Raw genomic sequence first — 19570 nt, forward strand, 5'->3', positions numbered from 1 at the left:
GGTGGACTCAGGAGCCAGAGGCATGGAGGGCTGGAGGAGGGGAGAAGATGAGAGCATGGATGCAACCTGGAGAAGTTCCATGATTCATATGCACATTTGAGGAGGGTAAGACTGACCCTGTAAAGAAACAAGCAACAGCCATTCACCCCAGCTGGGAAAAGATAGATGTGTAAGTCAGTACTGGTCATCTCCAGAGTTCATATGTGCTCAAGAAAATCCACAAAAAGGCTGGGATGGTAAAAGACAGGATTAGTACCCACTTGCCATATGACTCAGCAATTCTACTCCTACATATTTACCCAAGAGAATGAAAGTTTCTGTCCATACAAAGACTTAACACACAGTGTGCAAAGCAGTTCTAGTCGTAATAGCCCAAACTAGAAACAATTCAGATGTTCATCAACAGATCTGTCACTTAGCAATAGAAAGAAATGATCTACTGTTAGATGCCACAGCAGGAATAAATCCCAAACATGCAGAGTAGGAGAAGCAGACGTGAAAAGAGTACATGTTGAATCATTTTATCTATATAACATTTAAAACAGGCCAAACTAATCTGTAGTGATAGGAGATCAGTGGTTGATAAGTGACTGTGGATCAGTGTAGTGATTGAAAGCCAGAAGGCAACAGGGAACTTGGGGATGATGGTAATCTCTGTCTGCATTGTAGCAGTGGTGACATGGGTGCGCACATAGGTCAAAGTGCATCTGTACTCTTTAAATGGGTGCAATTTATTGTACGTAAATTATACCTCAAACTTGATTTTAAAAAATTCTGTTCCCAGGAGTTCCCGTCATGGCTCAGTGGTTAACGAATCCAACTAGGAACCATGAGGTTGTGGGTTCAATCCCTGGCCCTGCTCAGTGGGTTAAGGATCCGGCATTGCCGTGAGCTGTGGTGTAGGTTGCAGACGAGGCTTGGATCCCGCGTTGCTGTGGCTCTGGCGCAGGCTGGCGGCTGCAGCTCTGATTGGACCCCTAGCCTGGGAACCTCTGGGGGCCACAGGAGCAGCCCTAGAAAGGGCAAAAAGACCAAAAAAGAAAATTCTGCTCCCAGAGAGCTAAAAATACAAAATTTCTCTTTTGTTTCAGACAGTCTGATAGTGTGCTTTACCACTTCATAGGTATTTTTTTAACTTTTTATTTTCTCCTTTATAGTTCTTTTCTATTTTTTAATTTACCAATCTAATGTGTTATGTTTTTACTTGAGAAATTGAAATTATTATCTGTATGGTATTTTAGAGTGCCCTGTAATGTACCAGTGCTCTCATACATGTTATATTACCCACAACCTAGAAAATTATTTTAATCTCAGGCTTGTAGGTGAAGAGTAACCAAAACTCAGAGAAATCAAGCAAATTGTCCTTTTGATATGTTCTCTCTTATCCTCTATTTAATCATTTTGTAAAACATCATTACTATTCTCTTTAAGGATTTACTTGGTTGTTAGACTGTAACTGGCTTATTTTAGTTCTATCTCGTTTTACAGGAGATACTGTAAGTGAAAATCTTACAATCTGGGGTCTCTTTGAGGACTGGCATAACTTTTGTTACTCTCTGCTCATTGCTTAGCACAGTGCTTGGTGGCCAGTGAGTGTTTATTAAGTGAATTTCATTGTTTTCAAAAAATATTTCCTGCTCATAATGCAAGTATATTTCTAAAATGCTTCTGAAGACTTTTTTGGTCATTTTTGGCTGCCCTGCAGCATATGGAGCTCCCAAGCCATGGATCAGATCAGCACCAAAGCTGCTATCGAAACCACAAGCTGCAGCAACACTGGATCCCTAACCCATTGTGCTGGGCCGGGGATTGAACCCAAGTCCCAGCAGCTCCCAACACACGACAGATCCCCTTGCACCATAACAGGAGCTCCTGTTTCTGAAGACTTTTCCTAGAATAATTGGGGACATTTTTAAAATTTATTTGAAAACTAATTTTATATTTAATTTAAGAAATCTTTTTTTTTGCTTTTTAGGGCCACACCTGTAGTGTATGGAAGTTCCTAGGCTAGGGGTTGAATCAGAGTTATAGATGCCAGCCTACACCACAGCCACAGCAATGCCAGATCCGAGCCGCATCTGTGACCTACACCATAGCTCATGGTACACCAGATCCTTAACCCACTGAACAAGGCCAGGGATCGAACCTACAACCTCATGGTTACTAGTCGGATTCATTTCCGCTGCACCACAATGGGAACTCCCCATTCAAATAATTTTACAGATACTACTATACAAGGATGTCATTTCTTCTGTAATTGAACTTGCTGAAAGAGAGCACATCCTATGAAATCTAGCTATCTTCTACTATAGGAAAGTGAACTCAAAGTCCAGGATTCTTGTGCAAGAGATTAATTGAGGGGATGCCCCCAGGAAAATTTATAAGGAAGTGATCAAAGTGGGGAAGAAGCTCAGCAAAAAGTCTTTTAGCTGAATTCTAGCTTTCACTAGATTCTAAAGGGAGCTCTGGAGTGTGCATATCTCCAAGTTATGTTAAGTTACCTTGAACACCCCACAACCAAGGGGAGAAAAACCCTCCTCTGGCATTTCTTACCTGGCAACTCCATCAAGCTATGAAGGCAGCTCTTGGAAGAAGAGACATCTCTGGGCTCCTAGCAGCCAGCACTCAGAGCAGTGGAGAGAGGAGTGCACCAGCCTGGTAGAAGAAGTCTGGACGAAGCACTAGCAGGTTGTCTCACCTGGAGCCCTTTCCCTTTCCCACACTTGGCCATAACTCCATCCACTGAGATTGCATTCATTCTTTAAGATCCAGCTCAAAGCCACCTACCTGCATTGTGTAGCTTTCACTAATCACATCAACTGGACTTGAAAGGTTTTTCATTTAACTTTTATAATCATAAAATTTAAAGAATGAGAATGAAGAAGTACTCTAAAAAAGGTGTTCAAGCCCTGGGATTATAGTCATTTACTAATTTTATAAACCTAAGAAGCAGCTAATACTCTTTGAGCTTCAGTTTTGATATTTATGAAATGCTGGTATTACCTGCTCAACCTGTTTGACAAGGTTGTAGGAATTAGATGAAAGTGTACATTGGAGAACATTTTACAGTGTGTACTCATGTGTCCAGTGCGTACTTACATTATTCTCATGTAGGTGAACCCCCAGCTTGGAGGGGCTTCCTCGGGGAATGGCCTTTTTGCTCTCACTAGCCTCTCCAGATAGCACACATTCCAATCGATTGGTTAGGGCACAAATGTGTACTTAACCTGGATGTAAGCACTTATCAATCTCGCAACCATAAATATGAAGGCAGTTGATACAATAGTTGTGTTTCCTTAATAACACACCATTTCAGAAATCCAGATTTGTGTTACGGTTATTTGGGTGTATGTCCTATAGCCTTTGTTAATTTGAAGGTTTCTGAATGGGTGATACGTTTCATGTACTCCTGTGTTTCACCCATGCCGCCTGCCATAGAATCTTGCGCATGGTAGACATTAACTAACTACTTATCAGATGGATGAGTAGTTAATAAGACCACAAGGTTTTTTAGGGAAGACTTTACTAGCTTCTCTAGGACTAGGACCCATAGCTTTGAGCCTTATCTTAACTAGATAAGAAGCTGGGTAAAACAGTATACTAGAATCATTCTAGTGGCTTTATGTTAAAAAAAAAAAAAAAAAAAAGCATAGTTAAACATAACTCAGACAACGTTTATGTAGTTTTAGCCTTCCTTAACTGAAAACAGCAAACTCATTCTTTAACAGAAAAAATAATATGTAAATATGAAAAACCAACTTGAATGAAGGAAACAATATATAAAATAAATAAAAGTGATTTAGCTTAAACTTAAGAGGATAGAGTTGGATTGAGGGATTTACAGAAGTAGTATAACAGTAATGAGCTCATTCCTAACCTGGATACATTTAAGGCTTTGTAATTTACCTCTAGGTAATACTAACATGTGTGCAGATATGAAATATATAAACCAGTTTTTAAGACATTTAATGTAGTAATTGATTTAGTAATTACAGAAACTTTCATCATTCTAGAAGTCATTCTCTTCTTTTCCTAAAAAAGTTAAATTTTTAATCTCTGTGTGTAGGACCATTTCACTTCTCCGGATGAGTATGATGACCCTACTGTGCTCTATGAAGCCATCGTGTCTCACGAGAAAAACCTTGTCATAGCGCACGAGGGGGACCCTGCATGGCGGAGTGCAGTCCTGGCCAACTCTCCCTCCCTGCTGGCGCTGCGGCACGTCATGGACGATGGTACCAACGAGTACAAGATCATCATGCTCAACAGGCGCCACCTTAGCTTCAGGGTCATCAAAGTATGTTTGCCAGGCATTTGTTTGCTTCTGAAAAAATGGGACGTAGATAGCCTTATCCAGATTTTTAAACAGTAATTGAAACTCTTTTATAGGAAAAAAGTGGCCATACTACGTTAATGTTTACTGTTTATGAGCACTTAATTTGTCAGTAATTTACTCTGTCCTCTGAAATCTACTCATGTGCCATAAAGCCTTAAATTTTTGGTTCGTTTCTATTTTGGTGGACTTTTGCCTGTGATATGTGAGTGCTGTTTGGTCAGCACCTCTTAAAGTGTCAGCACTGTATTGCTAATACGATATGTTGCAAAATAATACTGTAGCTCGTATTTAATAGTGATCGATTCCTCACTATAAATGGTTCACTCTTTAACTTGATTTTTTTGTTTTTGTTTAGTTGGTATTTTAAATATCTTGGTTTTAGGCAGCTTAATCTCTGAAATTTTATTTTGATAATTTATAATGGTTTATTTTTTTTTCTTCTTTTAATCAACCTCCTAAATCACAAACATCCTTTCAGCTCTCCATATTTGTTGCCTCTCATTTCTATCAAAAGTATCTATTTTCTCAGTTATAAAAATCAGTGCTTCACCAATTTGGAAAATGAAATGGACTACATTTAACTTGATATGTTTACAAGGCAGAGTGGAAGGAAGAGCCCTGTAGCTGCTTATTATTTAACAGCCTAATGACAGTGGAACAGTTAACTCCTATTCGGATGTCTCCTACGTGTCACAGTTGGCTATCATAATGTCCTTTATAGCCTTCCTATTTCTGTTCTTCTCTTTATGTAAATGTCCTTCTTGGCCCCTTAACCTAATTCTTGCATGTTCTGGTTTTCAGGTGAATAAGGAGTGTGTCCGAGGCCTTTGGGCAGGGCAACAGCAGGAGCTTGTTTTTCTACGTAATCGTAACCCAGAGAGAGGTAGCATCCAAAATGCCAAGCAAGCACTGAGAAACATGATCAACTCATCTTGTGATCAGCCTATTGGCTACCCAATCTTTGTTTCACCCCTGACAACTTCTTACTCTGACAGCCATGAACAGCTTAAAGAAATTCTTGGGGGACCTATCAGTTTGGGAAATATCCGAAACTTTATAGTGTCAACCTGGCACAGGTGAGCCGTACGATTTGTCTTTTCTGGTGGTGGGTCCATACCCTCCTCATGGAGGCAGTGTACGTTAGCATCACCTGGAAAACTTGCAGAAGAAATACAGATACCATGACACAGTATAAACCCACCTGAGCTTCAGGAAATAGAGTCCGAGCAGTTGCATCTTCAAACTGTTATTAGGTAAATCTAATGTACAGCTCTAGTCAGGAACTACTGCTCTAGCATTTAGTAGAATCTTGAACTGTTCCCTCTCCTTAATTTTTTAAATTCTCCATTACAGTATATCACTACTATTAGAATGTGTGGGTCAGCAAAAGGCAAAATCGAGAAGAATAACAAACTTGTACAAGTGGATTAGGTTCTTTATTCATTCCGTTCCAGCAGTAGGGGGAGCACACTGTACATGTTGAGATGTGGGGATACAATTACTGTTGCCATTTTAACAGTCTGCCCAACACTCACATCTCAAATCTGTCTTGTCTCCAAGTATACACATGAATTTTTCCTCTGCCTTTTGTCTAGTAAATTATGATATATGGTAATAGGAGCATCATCATAAGTAACTGAATAGTAAAGGAAAATCACAGAATGTTTTCAGTTTCTTAAGAGTTGATATTCAAGGAGTTCCCTATGGCTCAGCAGGTTAAGGATCCAGCATTGTCACTGCTGTAGCCCTAGTTCACTCTCTGGCCCAGCAACTTCCACATGCCATGGGCATGGCCAAAATAAAAAGTGTCGTTGTTCAGATCCTTAAATATCAGAACTTAGGAAAAATATGATTAGAGTAACGAACTCTCAAATAGGTGTTTACCCATTATTAAAGAGTAAAATTTCACCATTTTTTAAATGATTTTTATTTTTTCCACTATAGCTGGTTTCCAGTGTTCTGTCAACTTTGTACTGTACAGCAAGGTGACACATACATTCTTTTTCTCACATTATCATGCTCCATTGTAAGTGACTAGATATAGTTCCCAGTGCTATACAGCAGGATCTCATTGCTTATCCATTCAAAAGGCAATAGTTTGCATCTGTTAACCCCAAACTCCTAGTCCATCCCACTCCCTCCACCCCCACCCCTTAGCAACCACAAGTCCATTCTCCAAGTCCATGATTTTCTTTTCTGTGGAAAGGTTCATTTGTGCCATGTATTAGATTGCAGATATGAGTAATATCATATGGTATTTGTCTTTCTCTTTCTGACTTACTTCACGCAATATGAGAGTCTCTAGTTCCATCTATGTTGCTGTGAATGGCATTGTTTTGTTCTTTTTTTATGGCTGAGTAGTATTCCAATGTGTATATATACACATCTTAATCCATTCATCTGTTGATGAACATTTAGGTTGTTTCCACATCTTGGCAATTGGGAATAGAGCTGCAATGAACATACAGGTGCATGTGTCTTTTTCAAGGAAAGTTTTGTCCAGATATATGCCCAAGAGGGGGATTGCTGTGTCATATAATAGTTCTATACTTAGTTTTCTAAGGCATCTCCATACTCTTTTCTATAGTAGTTGTACCAATTAAAATTTCACCATTTTAACATCAACCCCTATTCAGACAGAAGGAAGAATACAAACCAGGGTAGTGTCCAAAAAAATTTTATTTATTTATTTTTTTTTCAAAAAATAGGTGTTGATCTGGAATTGCCTTGTTTGCCCAGGACTGAGGGTTTTCTGGAATGCAGATTTTCGGTGTCAGACTCAGACAGTCGTGGGAAAACCGCAAGAGTTGGTCACCCTACACTTAAAGAAAAATTATTTCAGTAGCTTTCTTTAGGTGTACTACAACATAAAATAATTTAAATCAGTTAGGTTTTCTTGGGTTGTATACACTGGCAAGAATTCTGTATCCAACTGAGATCTTTTTTTTCCTTTTTTTTTTTTTTTTTTTTAAATTTTAGGGCTGCATTTGCAGCATGTGGAGGTTCTCAGTCTAGGGATCAAATCAGAGCTGCAGGTGCTAGCCCACACCACAGCCATAGCAATGCCAGATCCAAGCTGCATCTGTGACCTACACCACAGCTCATAGCAACACCTAATCCATAACCCACTGGGTGAGGCCAGGGATCAAACCCGCATCCTCATGGATACGAGTCAGATTGGTTTTTCTGCTGAGCCAGGACAGGAACTTCTCCAGCTGAGATCTTAATGATACAATTTTTTATGTAAAGTTCTTTGTTAGAGTGGACATAGGAAAGATGATACAGAGTATAAAAGTGAGATCCATTGGGAAGAATGGTTCCTAATATTGATTCCCATGAAGACTCTCAAAGATGAACATTAGTAGCATTCAATATGCAGAATAGCTAGAAAAGGATTAAAATACCTGCCTTGAAGTGATCTTGGGACAGTGCTTACTACTGGTATTTGTTCCTAGGTTAAGAAAAGGTTGTGGAGCTGGGTGTAACAGTGGTGGCAATATTGAAGACTCTGACACTGGAGGTGGAACTTCCTGCACTAGTAACAATGCAACAACTGCCAATGACGCCCACAGCAATGTGTCCCAAGGGGGCACTGGAAACCCAGGCCAGGGATCCTCGGGAGCAGGACTCCATCCTCCTGTCACCTCCTACCCTCCAACACTAGGTAATGTGAAACCCAGTGATGTATGTCATGTTAGTCTCTAACCATGGGGTCCAGGCAGTATGTGTGTGTGAAAAGGATAGCACATTACCTGCTTAGAAATATATAATAGAATTTTATTTGATTCCCATTGGACATTATCCTACTTTTTTATTTTAATCATTGCATAAATACGTAAACATATATTACTTGAAATAACATCTCTTCGAAAGTATTTTTCAAGGCTAATGATCTTTAATATAATTTAACCCTGTTGAACGATGATTTGGTTTCATCTGAATGTTGAAATCATCTGTATATAAATCTTTACAGTCACTTATTTTCTTAGGCTGGAAACTTTATAAATGGAATCAAGTCAAAGATTGTGAGAATATTTAAGACTCATAATATTCAAAGATTGTGAGAATATTTTAAGACTCATAATAATGCCAAAAATCTTTCCAGAGTTTTTTTTAACCTATTCATACTCTCATTAGTCATATGTAGGAATGTACACCTTTGAGTATTATCATTCCCACCTCTCTCAGAGAGACAGGAGAAGGGGGTGGTCTTTAGCTGAATTGTATTTTGCATAACTCTGCTACCTGAGGTTGGAAACTTTTAAATGAGTTTATCAGCTCTTTCTGAAGTTCATGTTTAAGTCTATCTTTTCTTTCTTTTCCTTATTTATATTTGTATATGCTGGATTGAAGCTCCGTAACAGTTTTCTGCACTACAAATACCTTTTTCCATTCTGTATCTTGGCTTTTCATTCTCTTCCATGAAGAGTGGCTTTCTTTTTTCTTTTTTCTTTTTTTTTTTTTTGCTGAGAAATTGTGATTTTTTTATAGAGCAATTTGCTCATCTTTTTTCCTTTTATAGTTAATACTTTCTGTATCCTATTCAAGAAAATTTTCCTTATCCCAAAGGAAAGTATTCTTTTTCTAATTAACCTTTTAATGAGTACTGTAGTCTACCTGGGATGGAGCAGGACTCAGATTTCACCTATTCCCATGACTGGTCAATTGATCCAGCACTGTCCCCCCCACCCCCATTCACATGGACCAGATGAAATCTTAAAACATTTTCTTCAGTTTTTAAAAAAATCCAATGGCACTGGTATTGGTGAAACTCCTGACAAGCGTGTGATTAATGTTTCGTATTTTTTTTTTTTAACCTCCTGAGTAAACACCTAAAGCTTCCAATGTGCTTCTTTAAATGTACCTTTTGCTCTTACATTGATTAGCTCTTTTTCTTTCCTTTTTTTTTTTTTTTTTTTGGTCTTTTGTCTTTTGTCTTTTAAGGGCTGCATCCGCAGCATATGGAGATTCCCAGGCTAGGGGTCTAATCAGAGCTATAGCTGCCTGCATACACCAGAGCCACAGCAACGCGGGATCCGAGCCTCATCTGCAACCTACACCACAGCTCACGGCAACGCCGGATCCTTAACCCACTGAGCAAGGCCAGGGATCGAACCCACAACTTCATGATTCCTAGTCAGATTCATTTCCGCTGCACCATGATGGGAACTCCAAGCTTTTTTTATTTTCAGATAAAAAGTCCATGTAATTATTTTTCAGTGTAATTAATATTCATTTTTTAATAATCGTCACAAAGCTGAAGACTCATATTAAGCCATTTGAAGAACCTGAGATTCAGTATCACTGGTTGTTCATATTTAGTACTAATCCCTTAGTGTCTGTGAAATTACGGTGCAGCCTCACTGTGTCTTCAGGTAGGTTAGCTTGTCATTGGAATAGATCGAAAGGGCATTAATACTCACCACTTTGAGAAATAGTCGTTACAAAGCTTGCCACATAGTAGATCATTAATAAATATTTCTCACTGTGTCATTTTTATGAGATATTTCATTTCTAATGTAGTAGAGAGGTATTCTTGTTATTCTGAAACATTTAAAGAAATTTTAGGGTTTACCTCAACCCTAAAATGTGCTATTTGCTGTAAATTATTTAATGTTTTTTATACCCAGAATTTGGATTTTTAAAAGCTTCAGCAAATAAAAATTATATTATAAAATCATGTAAGAAAACATCTCAGATATTCATTTCTTTTTGGCAACTTTAAAGGTCTTTAGTGTAGGAGTTCCCACTGTGGTGCAATAAGATTGGCGGCATCTTGGGAACACTGGGACACAGGTACGATCCATAGCCCAGCGCAGTGGGTTAAGCATCTGGTGCAGCCACAGCTGCAGCTTAGGTCATAGCTGTGGCTCAGATCTGATCGCTGACCGGGGAACTCTGTATACCTCGGGTTGGCCAAAAAAGAGAAAAGAAAAAAGTCTTAGGTATATAAATTCACCAGCAAATTTAGGATGAGCAGCTTTAAGGGAGTAAGTCTTAGAAACTAACAGAAGTAAATAGTATTAGAATCGTTGCACTTAGAATGAATGTTGTTGTTGTCTCTTGTCCCCAGGCACTAGCCACAGCTCTCACTCTGTGCAGTCCGGCCTGGTCAGACAGTCCCCTGCCCGGGCCTCCGTGGCTAGCCAGTCTTCATACTGCTATAGCAGCCGGCACTCATCTCTCCGGATGTCCACCACGGGATTTGTGCCTTGTCGGCGCTCTTCCACTAGCCAGATATCACTTCGAAACTTACCATCATCCATCCAGTCCCGCCTGTCCATGGTGAACCAGATGGAACCCTCCAGTCAGAGCGGCATGGCCTGTGTGCAGCACGGCCTGCCTTCCTCTAGCAGCTCCAGCCAAAGCATCCCAGCCTGCAAACACCACACCCTCGTGGGCTTTCTGGGGACAGATGGAGGTCAGAGCAGCATCTCTGACACACAGCCCAGCAACACCTTAAGTCCTGCCAATAATTCACATGCCAAAAAGGGGGAGGTGATTTACAGAGTCCAAGTGAGTAAGCCCAGGGTTCTAATTGCACTGTTTCTCTTACTCAGTAGTTTTTATTTTTTGTATTTTGAGTAAAGGACTCTTTTGGAAATATACCTTGTACTACTTAGTCTAAGACTAGAACTTTTTTTTTTTTTTTTTTTGCTTTTTAGGGCTGCACCTGTCGCATATGGAAGTTCCCAGGCCTAGGGGTCAAATCAGAGCTGCAGCTGCCGGCCACAGAGCAACGGGGGATCTGAGCTGCATCTGCAACCTATACCACAACTCACAGCAATGTAGGATCCTTCACCCATTGAGCAAGGCCAGGGATGGAACGCACATCCTCATAGTTCCTAGTCAAGTTCATAACCCACTGAGCCACAAGGGGAACTCCCAAGACTAGAGCATTTTTCAATGTTGAAAAAAAGTTTCTGCCAGTGTAAAAACTGAAAGCAAGCAGTTTTTCACTGATGATATTTGTTTCCTGTTCAGCCATTATCATGTGCCAGTGTAGTAAGGTCTCTCAGTGGGCTAAAAGGAATTTGGATGACGCTGGATTGTTTTGTATTCCATTATAGGCAGTGGAGAATTTGAGACACAAAGAGTACCATGAAAGAAGTGTTCTTTGGGATATATAATATTTCATTATCAAGGGGAAAATGAGTTGGAAATGATCCGTATCTGTTTGCAATGTAGATTGTGGATCCCAGTCAAATTCTGGATGGGATCAACCTGTCAAAAAGGAAAGAGCTGCAGTGGCCTGATGAGGGTATTCGCTTAAAAGCTGGGAGAAACAGCTGGAAAGACTGGAGTCCTCAGGAGGGCATGGAAGGCCATGTAAGTTCTCTTACGAAGCCAGCTGTCTGGTGCTCTGACTTTTGTGTAGCCTGACTGGTATGCATGTTATGTTGTTAGCCGATTTCTGTACTTTTGCTTAATTATCTAACTGGATCACTACCTCTAATCTTAAGGATTGAGTCTGTGAGTGTGTTCAGGGTCTCTGCCACTAACTGCTTCTTTTATTCTGGATCATTAGGTGATTCACCGATGGGTGCCTTGCAGCAGAGATCCAGGTACTAGATCCCACATCGACAAGACAGTCCTTCTGGTCCAGATTGAAGATAAATACGTGACAGTAATTGAAACTGGGGTACTAGAACTTGGGGCTGAAGTGTGAGCCAATGTTTTATAACTTCATTTCTTTTCCCTCAAAACTCCAAGACTTTGGGGAAAAAAGGGGAGAGCAGAAGATGCCTGCAGGTACCACTTTGATCCTGTAGGAGAGACTTGAACATAAAGTGGGCTTGGTTTGGTTAAGCACCACTCCTTCGCCCCTCACCCTGACTCCTGTCCTGTCTCCATCCCCAAATAAAGCTGAAATATTTTTTTAAGTTAGCTGCTGAGAAAACATTTTGCATGAAGGATAAATTTCTGTTAAAATACATCCTTAAAAAAGTTTTTTCCTATGCATTGCCTATGCTTTAAATCAACAAACTCTTGATTTCTAAACTATGATCTCATATTTTTCTAATTTCTTTGCCAAAAATAATTGCCATGTTTTGTCATAGAACACAAAATCCATTTACCTTGATTTTTAAAAACAGACCAGTGTAGAAACTCTCAGTTTGACGTACAGCAGTGTAAAAGTTTAATGTACAGTGAAAGAGACTCTGAACAGACATAGATTTATCTTATTCCTTGAGCGCTAAAAACTTTAATGAAAAAAACTGCACTAATTTTTTACAATGCACTAAAATCTGAGATTTCTCAGAACATTTATTTATATATAAAAATAAAATACCATTATTTAAATTGCCTTTGGGATTAACCCCTTCCCTTTCCTTATGTAGCAGGAACTGTGCTGCTCAGTTTTCTTTAGTAGTCTGTACTTCATGCCAGTACATTGGATGTTTCCTTTAAAATGCATACTTAATCTCAAGATACACATAGCTTCGTCAGTGGCGTTTCCCGGAGCCAGTAGTCCGTGACTCGGTCCTGTGAACACTCCTGCCGGCCCCTGTGTCCACATTTCAGATGGGCTCCAGCGCTATATGTGCCCTGGCTCCTCTGCTGCTCCCCCTTGGGGCAGGCAAGCTCTGCTGGAGTCAGTTCTGGGAAGAAAATACTTTTGCTTTTCAAAGAAGATGAACGTCCAGGAATTTAAAGAAAGGATTGATTGCCTTTTATGTTAAGAGTTCTTAGCTCTTGAAGTTATTCACATGCAATTCAGTTAATCAAGTAAAATGTTTTCAAACAAAATTATCCAAACGGTGCAGTTCTTATTGTTACATCCCTCTTTAATAACTTTGCCTTTTACTTTCCTCCTCTCTTCTTGTTCTATTACTTGAATTTTATTTCCTGTGATTTATAGTGTGTAGCTGTAATTTGAAATATTTATAACTGTGATGAAATTGACTTAATTCATGTGTTGTCTCATAACTTAAATTTTATTCATTTTTTAAAAATGTATGTATTCAGGGAAATATATAACTCAGATTTACAATTGGACTAGGTGGGAACTGCAGTTAAGGTTTAATTTTCAATGTACGACGTTTTTTAAATCCTTCAGAAAACTTTTTTTTGTGTACCGCTCCAAAGGAGACTGCACATCTGAGCATTTAGGAGCAGCCATCTTTCTGGCCCCTGTGAGGGGAACCTCCAAAGAAAAAGAAACAGGTGGAACTAATTTCGGCCATACAGTTTGTTGACTCCATCCTGTCTAAAGTGTTCCTGTCCAGCATGTGGTCCTCACTGTATTTCAGGCATTCGCTAGCCACATGCTTCGTGGCTGCTGTATTGGGCAGCACAGGTTTGAAGTATTTTTTTGATGAGGCGACAGGAGAAAGAAGCTGTTTTTCCTGCTCATTCTGATGTAGATCTTACAGTATTACATAATACTTCAGTAGAAGGAATAAACACTAGGGAAGTGAATAGCTAACATACAGCATCTTACTGCATTTTTATTCCAAAACCTGTTTACTTTTCCTAATTTAAAATGTTTGTGCTTATTCAGGACCCAAGGTGCCTCGTGCTGACATTTCCAGACTTAGCACTTTGCAAGATTTACTGCTGAAAAAACATTTGTCAAATGATTTACTAAACCTTCACACAAAGGGTAGCCTTTCTAAATTGACCAGTTAAAATGTATTTTTCTGATACTGTCATTGTATTCTGAATTTGCCTCATTTTGGCAAATCTACAGTACGCCATTAAGGTTTCGGTTATTTTTTTTTTTTTCTTCTGAAACTGGATGTTTGATCTGTCTATTTATATTATTTAAAATCTTCTGGAGGGAATTATGCTCCCTGCTGCTTGTTCCCTTTCTGAGACAAATATGATCTCTTCGTGGTCACTGCCTCAAAGAGAAGATAAGTGGAGCCTTTTCAGTCTTAAATGGAAGATAATTCATTTTCCTATACAGGGAAAAAAGAAAAAATCTGAACTTCAGGTGATTCAATCAGAGGGCTAGAATTATTTTTATTCCTAGTCCCCTGCTGTCAATTATTAAATACATCACACACACTGTAAAAAGTCAGATTTCAGATGGAAGACTAGATTTTATACAGAACATATGTATTTGGGTCTTGATTTAGGGTATCAGCTAATGAAAATTTTTCTCAAAACAAGTTGAACTTTGTTATCAGATAGGCTTTTAGTGAATTTATGAATTAGGAGCCCTAAAGGGAGCCTTTTTTTTTTTTTTAAATTAGTCTTTTTAAATCGTAATACTTTTCTAATAATTACATCAGGAGAAGTATTGTTAATTGAAGTATTCCTGTCTTAAGGATAATTTGACCTCCATTATTTTATGAAAATATACACACTTTCGTAGGTGAAATTGATCATATATGTCTTATTCAACCTTGTCCCCCCACCCCACACCCCCTGGGAGAGTGGTGAACTACTTGTTTAGATTCCCTGCTTAACCTTTTTCATTAGTATGCAAGACCCCAGTATACATATATTAGCGTCTTTAGTTCACAGTTGCCAAAACTTTGTTTTCCATCATTTGAAAGTAAAAATAGGTTAATTAAAACACTAACTTCTTAAATTTTGCTTTAAATAGTTTTATTGGTATAGTTCTCACTTTTTTCTTGTTTGATTTTGTTTTTTTTTTTCCCCTCTTTACAGAGAGTTTTGGAATAAGTTATAAATTGTTACCTTTTTGATTTCTTCTTATTCAGTAGTAAAAATCATTTTCTAACATGTTCACTTTTTCCTAAAGAACTGTAATTTTTCCAAGAGTCTAGATTAATATGTTGATTCTTAAGGGACTTGGGAGAGTAGGCAGTGAGGCTCTGTATTTTTTAAAAGAAGAGGAGATTAATAACCTCTCAGGAAATTAGTGAACAAATTGCATCAGTATTCTGCCTTTTTTTGAGTTTCCATTACTAGAAGATTAACCTCTACTAGGTTTGAAGTATTTTTTTTTAATATTTCAAGTATTTTTTTTAATATTTCAGGTATACCTGAGATACTTCAAATCCTTAAAACAGAATTAGTCAGACAAGATTTCTTTCCTGAGTGAAAAATGGAAAATTACTCTCTGTACCAAATGTCAGGCAACAAAAATACAAGTTTTTCTGTGGTAAACTACAGCTCATTAAAAAGGTCTATTTTTCTTCCTGGGTTGGTTTATTTTCCCATCTCATACCAAAGTATAAAAAAACAGCCTCAGATCTAAGCAAGGGTAGCTTAGCCTTAATAAATCCCACCTTGCTCTGAGCAGCATCCTTTTGCCTCTCATTAGAAATTCTCCACTTGGTACATTTTGCTGCACTGAGTCATGTTCCTCCAGAACTGGGTCTTTTAAACTTATGATTTGCCCAGAGGCTAAAATCATCTTTTTTGTTTAATTAACTTTCAAAATCTTTCCTCCTAGATATGTGACTTGAGAAACAGATAATTGTAATTTTGCATCAGAATCCTTTAGTTTATGTTTACTAGCTGCAAAAGTGTACATTGCTGCCCACATTGTTAATTACCTTTGGGTTTATTTTCATTACTTTCTCATGTATATGGACAAAGTTTTTTTTTTTTTTTTAATTTTTAAAGTCCTCCATATTCATTCTTGTTCTTATAATATATATAATCACATAAAATGACTGCTTGGATACAAACCCAGTTGGTTTTTCCTTGACAAATACCTTGTTGAGGTGATGTATAAAACATCTGTTTTTATTCTGGAGGCTTTTCCTTTCATTCCAAGATGAGTGAAGAGAACAATGTCAGTCAAAGCTAAGATGACACTTGGAACCTGTTAACGAATATTGAACTTTCTTTTTCAGTCTAATGTGGAAATTGAGGTTTATTAATCTGGAGAAAGAAGAAAATTAGATATTACTATGTATTTGTGCAGCATACATTTTAATATCATGTTGGATATACATAGTTTTTTATTTAAGTACTGAAAAATCAGCCTTTCTTTTCTTAATTTCTCTTTAAAAAAAAAATCTGGTTGATATACACCTATGCCTTTTAGGAGAGAACTGAGATTGGAAAGAAATTAATTAGTATACAAATAGGTATGGTAGTAATGTGAGTGGAGTATTTTTTTTTTTTTTTGCTTGAAACAGAGGTATGTTTTCTGCTTTGAATCACCTCAGCAGAGTCATCTCGTCAAGAATTAGGTATAATAGGAATTTATCTTTATTGCCACATATTCTTTCTGAAGTAGAGAAAGTAAGTTCTATTTGTGAGCTGAACTTCCTTATCTGCCATTTTATAGAAGCAACATAACATTCTTCAGGGGAACCAGAGCTGAGTGCCATCACAAGGTTATGACAGCTCTGAGACACACCTGTTACAGAGGGTTTTACCTTTTTTCTTGTGCCTCAGCTCTGTACCTGACAGTTTATGATTCAGCGCAGCCAAGCTAGAAGGAACGAAGGTCATCTAAGACGGTGATTTGGACGAATCCCTGCCTGTTGTTTGCACAGATGGGTGGTGGTACCCTGGACTTCAAAAGGGAGTGGTGGTAGAGAGTGAGATGGCTGCTCCAGATGGCTCTTGGGTTTAGTGTAATTGTGGTTAAACAGGATTTTCTTATACACGAAGCTTGATTCTACAACCAAAATAATAGAAATGCGGGGGAAATCATGTCTGCTTATGCTTTTTTAAAGCTTATTATAGTTTAAATAAAATGTAAAGAATGATAATCTTAACCCTGTACAAGTCTGGCAATGAGCTCTGCATGAGGAAATGGAAGAAAGAATACTGAGATAATTCTAGGAAGGTAGGTGGGAGGAAGGAAATGGGTTTCACTCTTCTGACCATGGGCTCTGAAAGTATTCATTGCCTCTACCAGCATTCAGTATAAACCAGAGATAAGAATATATGTACTCACGTGTGTCTGTGAGTGTGTGTGTGCGCGCGCGTCTGAGTGTTTGTTATTCTAAACAGCCTGTAAATATTGTAGTTGTTTAAAGTGGAGAATAAAAGCTGAGATTGTTTTTTCTTTGCAAATATATTGCATCAAATATACAGTATTGACAGTGGATAAAACACTGAGGAAATAAACTTTTTTTCATTTTACCTTCTGTCCATTTTTGTCAGATTAAGAAAAATTAGTTTACCATATTAAGCTCTGCATAGCATATTTTCAAAACATGTACTTCGTTCTGAAATAGTCTTTTTAAACAGAAGCTTTATCCTACAAACATGAGATTCAGCTTATAATAGAAATGTGTGTATTTCATAATAAAAGGATATCTTTTCACACTTGGCAGAAAGGTGGTAGTTTACATCTTCTGAACTTATCTGAATGTGTCCTATTAATGATACAATATTGGACGGAACATGTAGGATGATGAAAATGTATACATGTTCACTCTTACACTAAATTACGGTACAGAAAATGGGAAGAACATCAGGTTATGGTCATCAAAATCAGGCAAATCTAACTTGGGGTGTGTGTACTAATTGCTGACTTCTTGTGTAATACCTGAAGAGAATGCAAGCTGACTTACAGTGGGAATGCATGTGCTCTTGACGGAGTCACTTATTAAGCCTTTAGTGAATCATTTTAACTGTAAGTAACAACCAGGACGAGCAGAGTGCAGATTATGTATCCTCTGCATCAAAATCCCAAACAGTTTGCTGTTTTCCTGCCCCTGATCACAGTGGTACATCTGGAAAGGGTTGTGTTTAGTCTTTTATTATTGTTTGTATTTGTCTTTTTAGGGCCACACCTACAGCACATGGAGGTTCCCAGACTAGGGGTCGAATCAGAGCTGTAACTGCCCACCTACATCACAGCCACAGCAACGCATGATCCAGGCTGCATCTCCGACCTGCGCTACAGCTCACAGCAACACAGCGTCCTTAATCCACTGAGTGAGGCTCAGGATCGAACCCATATCCTCATGGATCCTACTTGGGTTCATTACCGCTGAGGCACAGCAGGAACTCCGAATTGTATTTAGTCTTAAAGGATGGTATTTCTTTCCTGTGACAGGAAACATCCTGGTTAAATGAAACACACCTTCAAGGAAAGAGATTTTCTGTGTAAGTAAACTGCATTCATTTTAGAGCCAGAGAGTCTCCTAACAGATCAGAAATATTTTGTGGACCTCTGGCCAGTGAATCTCACCATGTGGGTGGCTTTTCCTCTGGGAAAGGTCAAAAGCACCTTGTGAAGTAAGGACATGACCAAATGGTGGCTTTGGGGGTATTCATTTGGCGCTAACTCTACAAAATATTTGTCTTATTTTCTTTTTGCCTCATTCATATGTGTTTATTAAAGGAAACTAGATATAATTGAACTTCATACTGGGGAAAATGTAATTTGGTACAAGAAGATCCCTGAATTGCTCTGTAATTTCTCAGGACATATATTAACAGCAAGAGGCTAGAGATTGAATCCATTTTGTCTAAAAGCTTCTTAAGAAACCATTCAGTCTCAGGGCCCAGGAAACTGTTCCCCAAGGGAAAAGTCATCCTTCAGTCCAGGGTTCCTTTCTGCTCCCAAGAACTTTGTCTGAGTACATACTAACTGGCCCATCTAAGGTTACTCCAGGTCTCTAGTCCCATCATGAAGCACATAAGTACTCTTGACTTGTCTTCATAAATAGTCAGCATCACGGGATAGCACTGCATTTAAGCAGGTGCCAAGTAGTGCTTGCTTCCTGTGCTTTTAATGCTCTTCATGGGTTTTCTCTCACGTGTATAATACCCCCCACCACTTCTCAGTTGTATATCGGTTAATAATACATTAGGTGCCAGTAGGAACTCAACAGTGAAGCTACCTTTCTTTAGACAAAATGCAGTTTTGTCTAGCTTATCAGTTTGAGAGTGACTCTTTTTGTACAATTGCAAAATATAAAGCTGTTTCTTTAAATTGTAAATGCTAAACTACTAATTTCCTTGGGATGCTTACAGTTGCAAGAAAAGAAAAACCCAACTCAAAATTGTTGAAGCAGGAGATGGGCTCACTATAAGATGAAAGGTAAGCTGGGCTTTCAGGGTTGGTTTATTCATGTTACTCCAGCTCCATATATCTGGAGTTTTCTCAACTCTGCCCTCCTATGTACACTGGCTTTCTTTTCAGACTGAAACTAAATGTCTGTTTCTAGACCTCATTCCTTACACATCATCATTCAGAAGAAAACAAAACACTTCCTGTTACCTCTCTTGAGTTGGAAAATCTCCCAGAAGCCTGAGTGTGTTTCTCCTTACATCTCATTAATGTAAGATTTGACATACGCAAGACCCTGAACCAGTCTCTTGAGTCCTGATTTTCTC

At 38.5% G+C, this 19570-nt stretch overlaps 1 protein-coding gene across 7 annotated transcripts in view; it reads left to right on the forward strand.

Annotated features, from left to right (window-relative positions):
• PCNX1 (pecanex 1) overlaps positions 1–17362 on the forward strand; it is a 172573-nt gene extending 155211 nt beyond the window's left edge. For 6 of the 7 annotated variants that reach the window (XM_047796813.1, XM_047796818.1, XM_047796815.1 and 3 more), the window contains 6 exons: positions 4067–4297; positions 5138–5412; positions 7792–8000; positions 10410–10852; positions 11525–11665; positions 11865–17362. In XM_047796813.1, the coding sequence (XP_047652769.1) occupies positions 4067–4297; positions 5138–5412; positions 7792–8000; positions 10410–10852; positions 11525–11665; positions 11865–12005 (1440 nt within the window). In that variant the 3' untranslated portion in view covers positions 12006–17362. Of the gene's footprint in view, positions 1–4066; positions 4298–5137; positions 5413–7791; positions 8001–10409; positions 10853–11406; positions 11666–11864 lie in introns of those variants that run through there. The other variant, XM_047796816.1, reaches the window with a different exon arrangement.
• The last annotated feature ends 2208 nt before the right edge of the window (positions 17363–19570 follow it).

The sequence above is a fragment of the Phacochoerus africanus genome, chromosome 9 (assembly GCF_016906955.1).
Source record: "Phacochoerus africanus isolate WHEZ1 chromosome 9, ROS_Pafr_v1, whole genome shotgun sequence".
Classification (NCBI taxonomy): domain Eukaryota; kingdom Metazoa; phylum Chordata; class Mammalia; order Artiodactyla; family Suidae; genus Phacochoerus; species Phacochoerus africanus.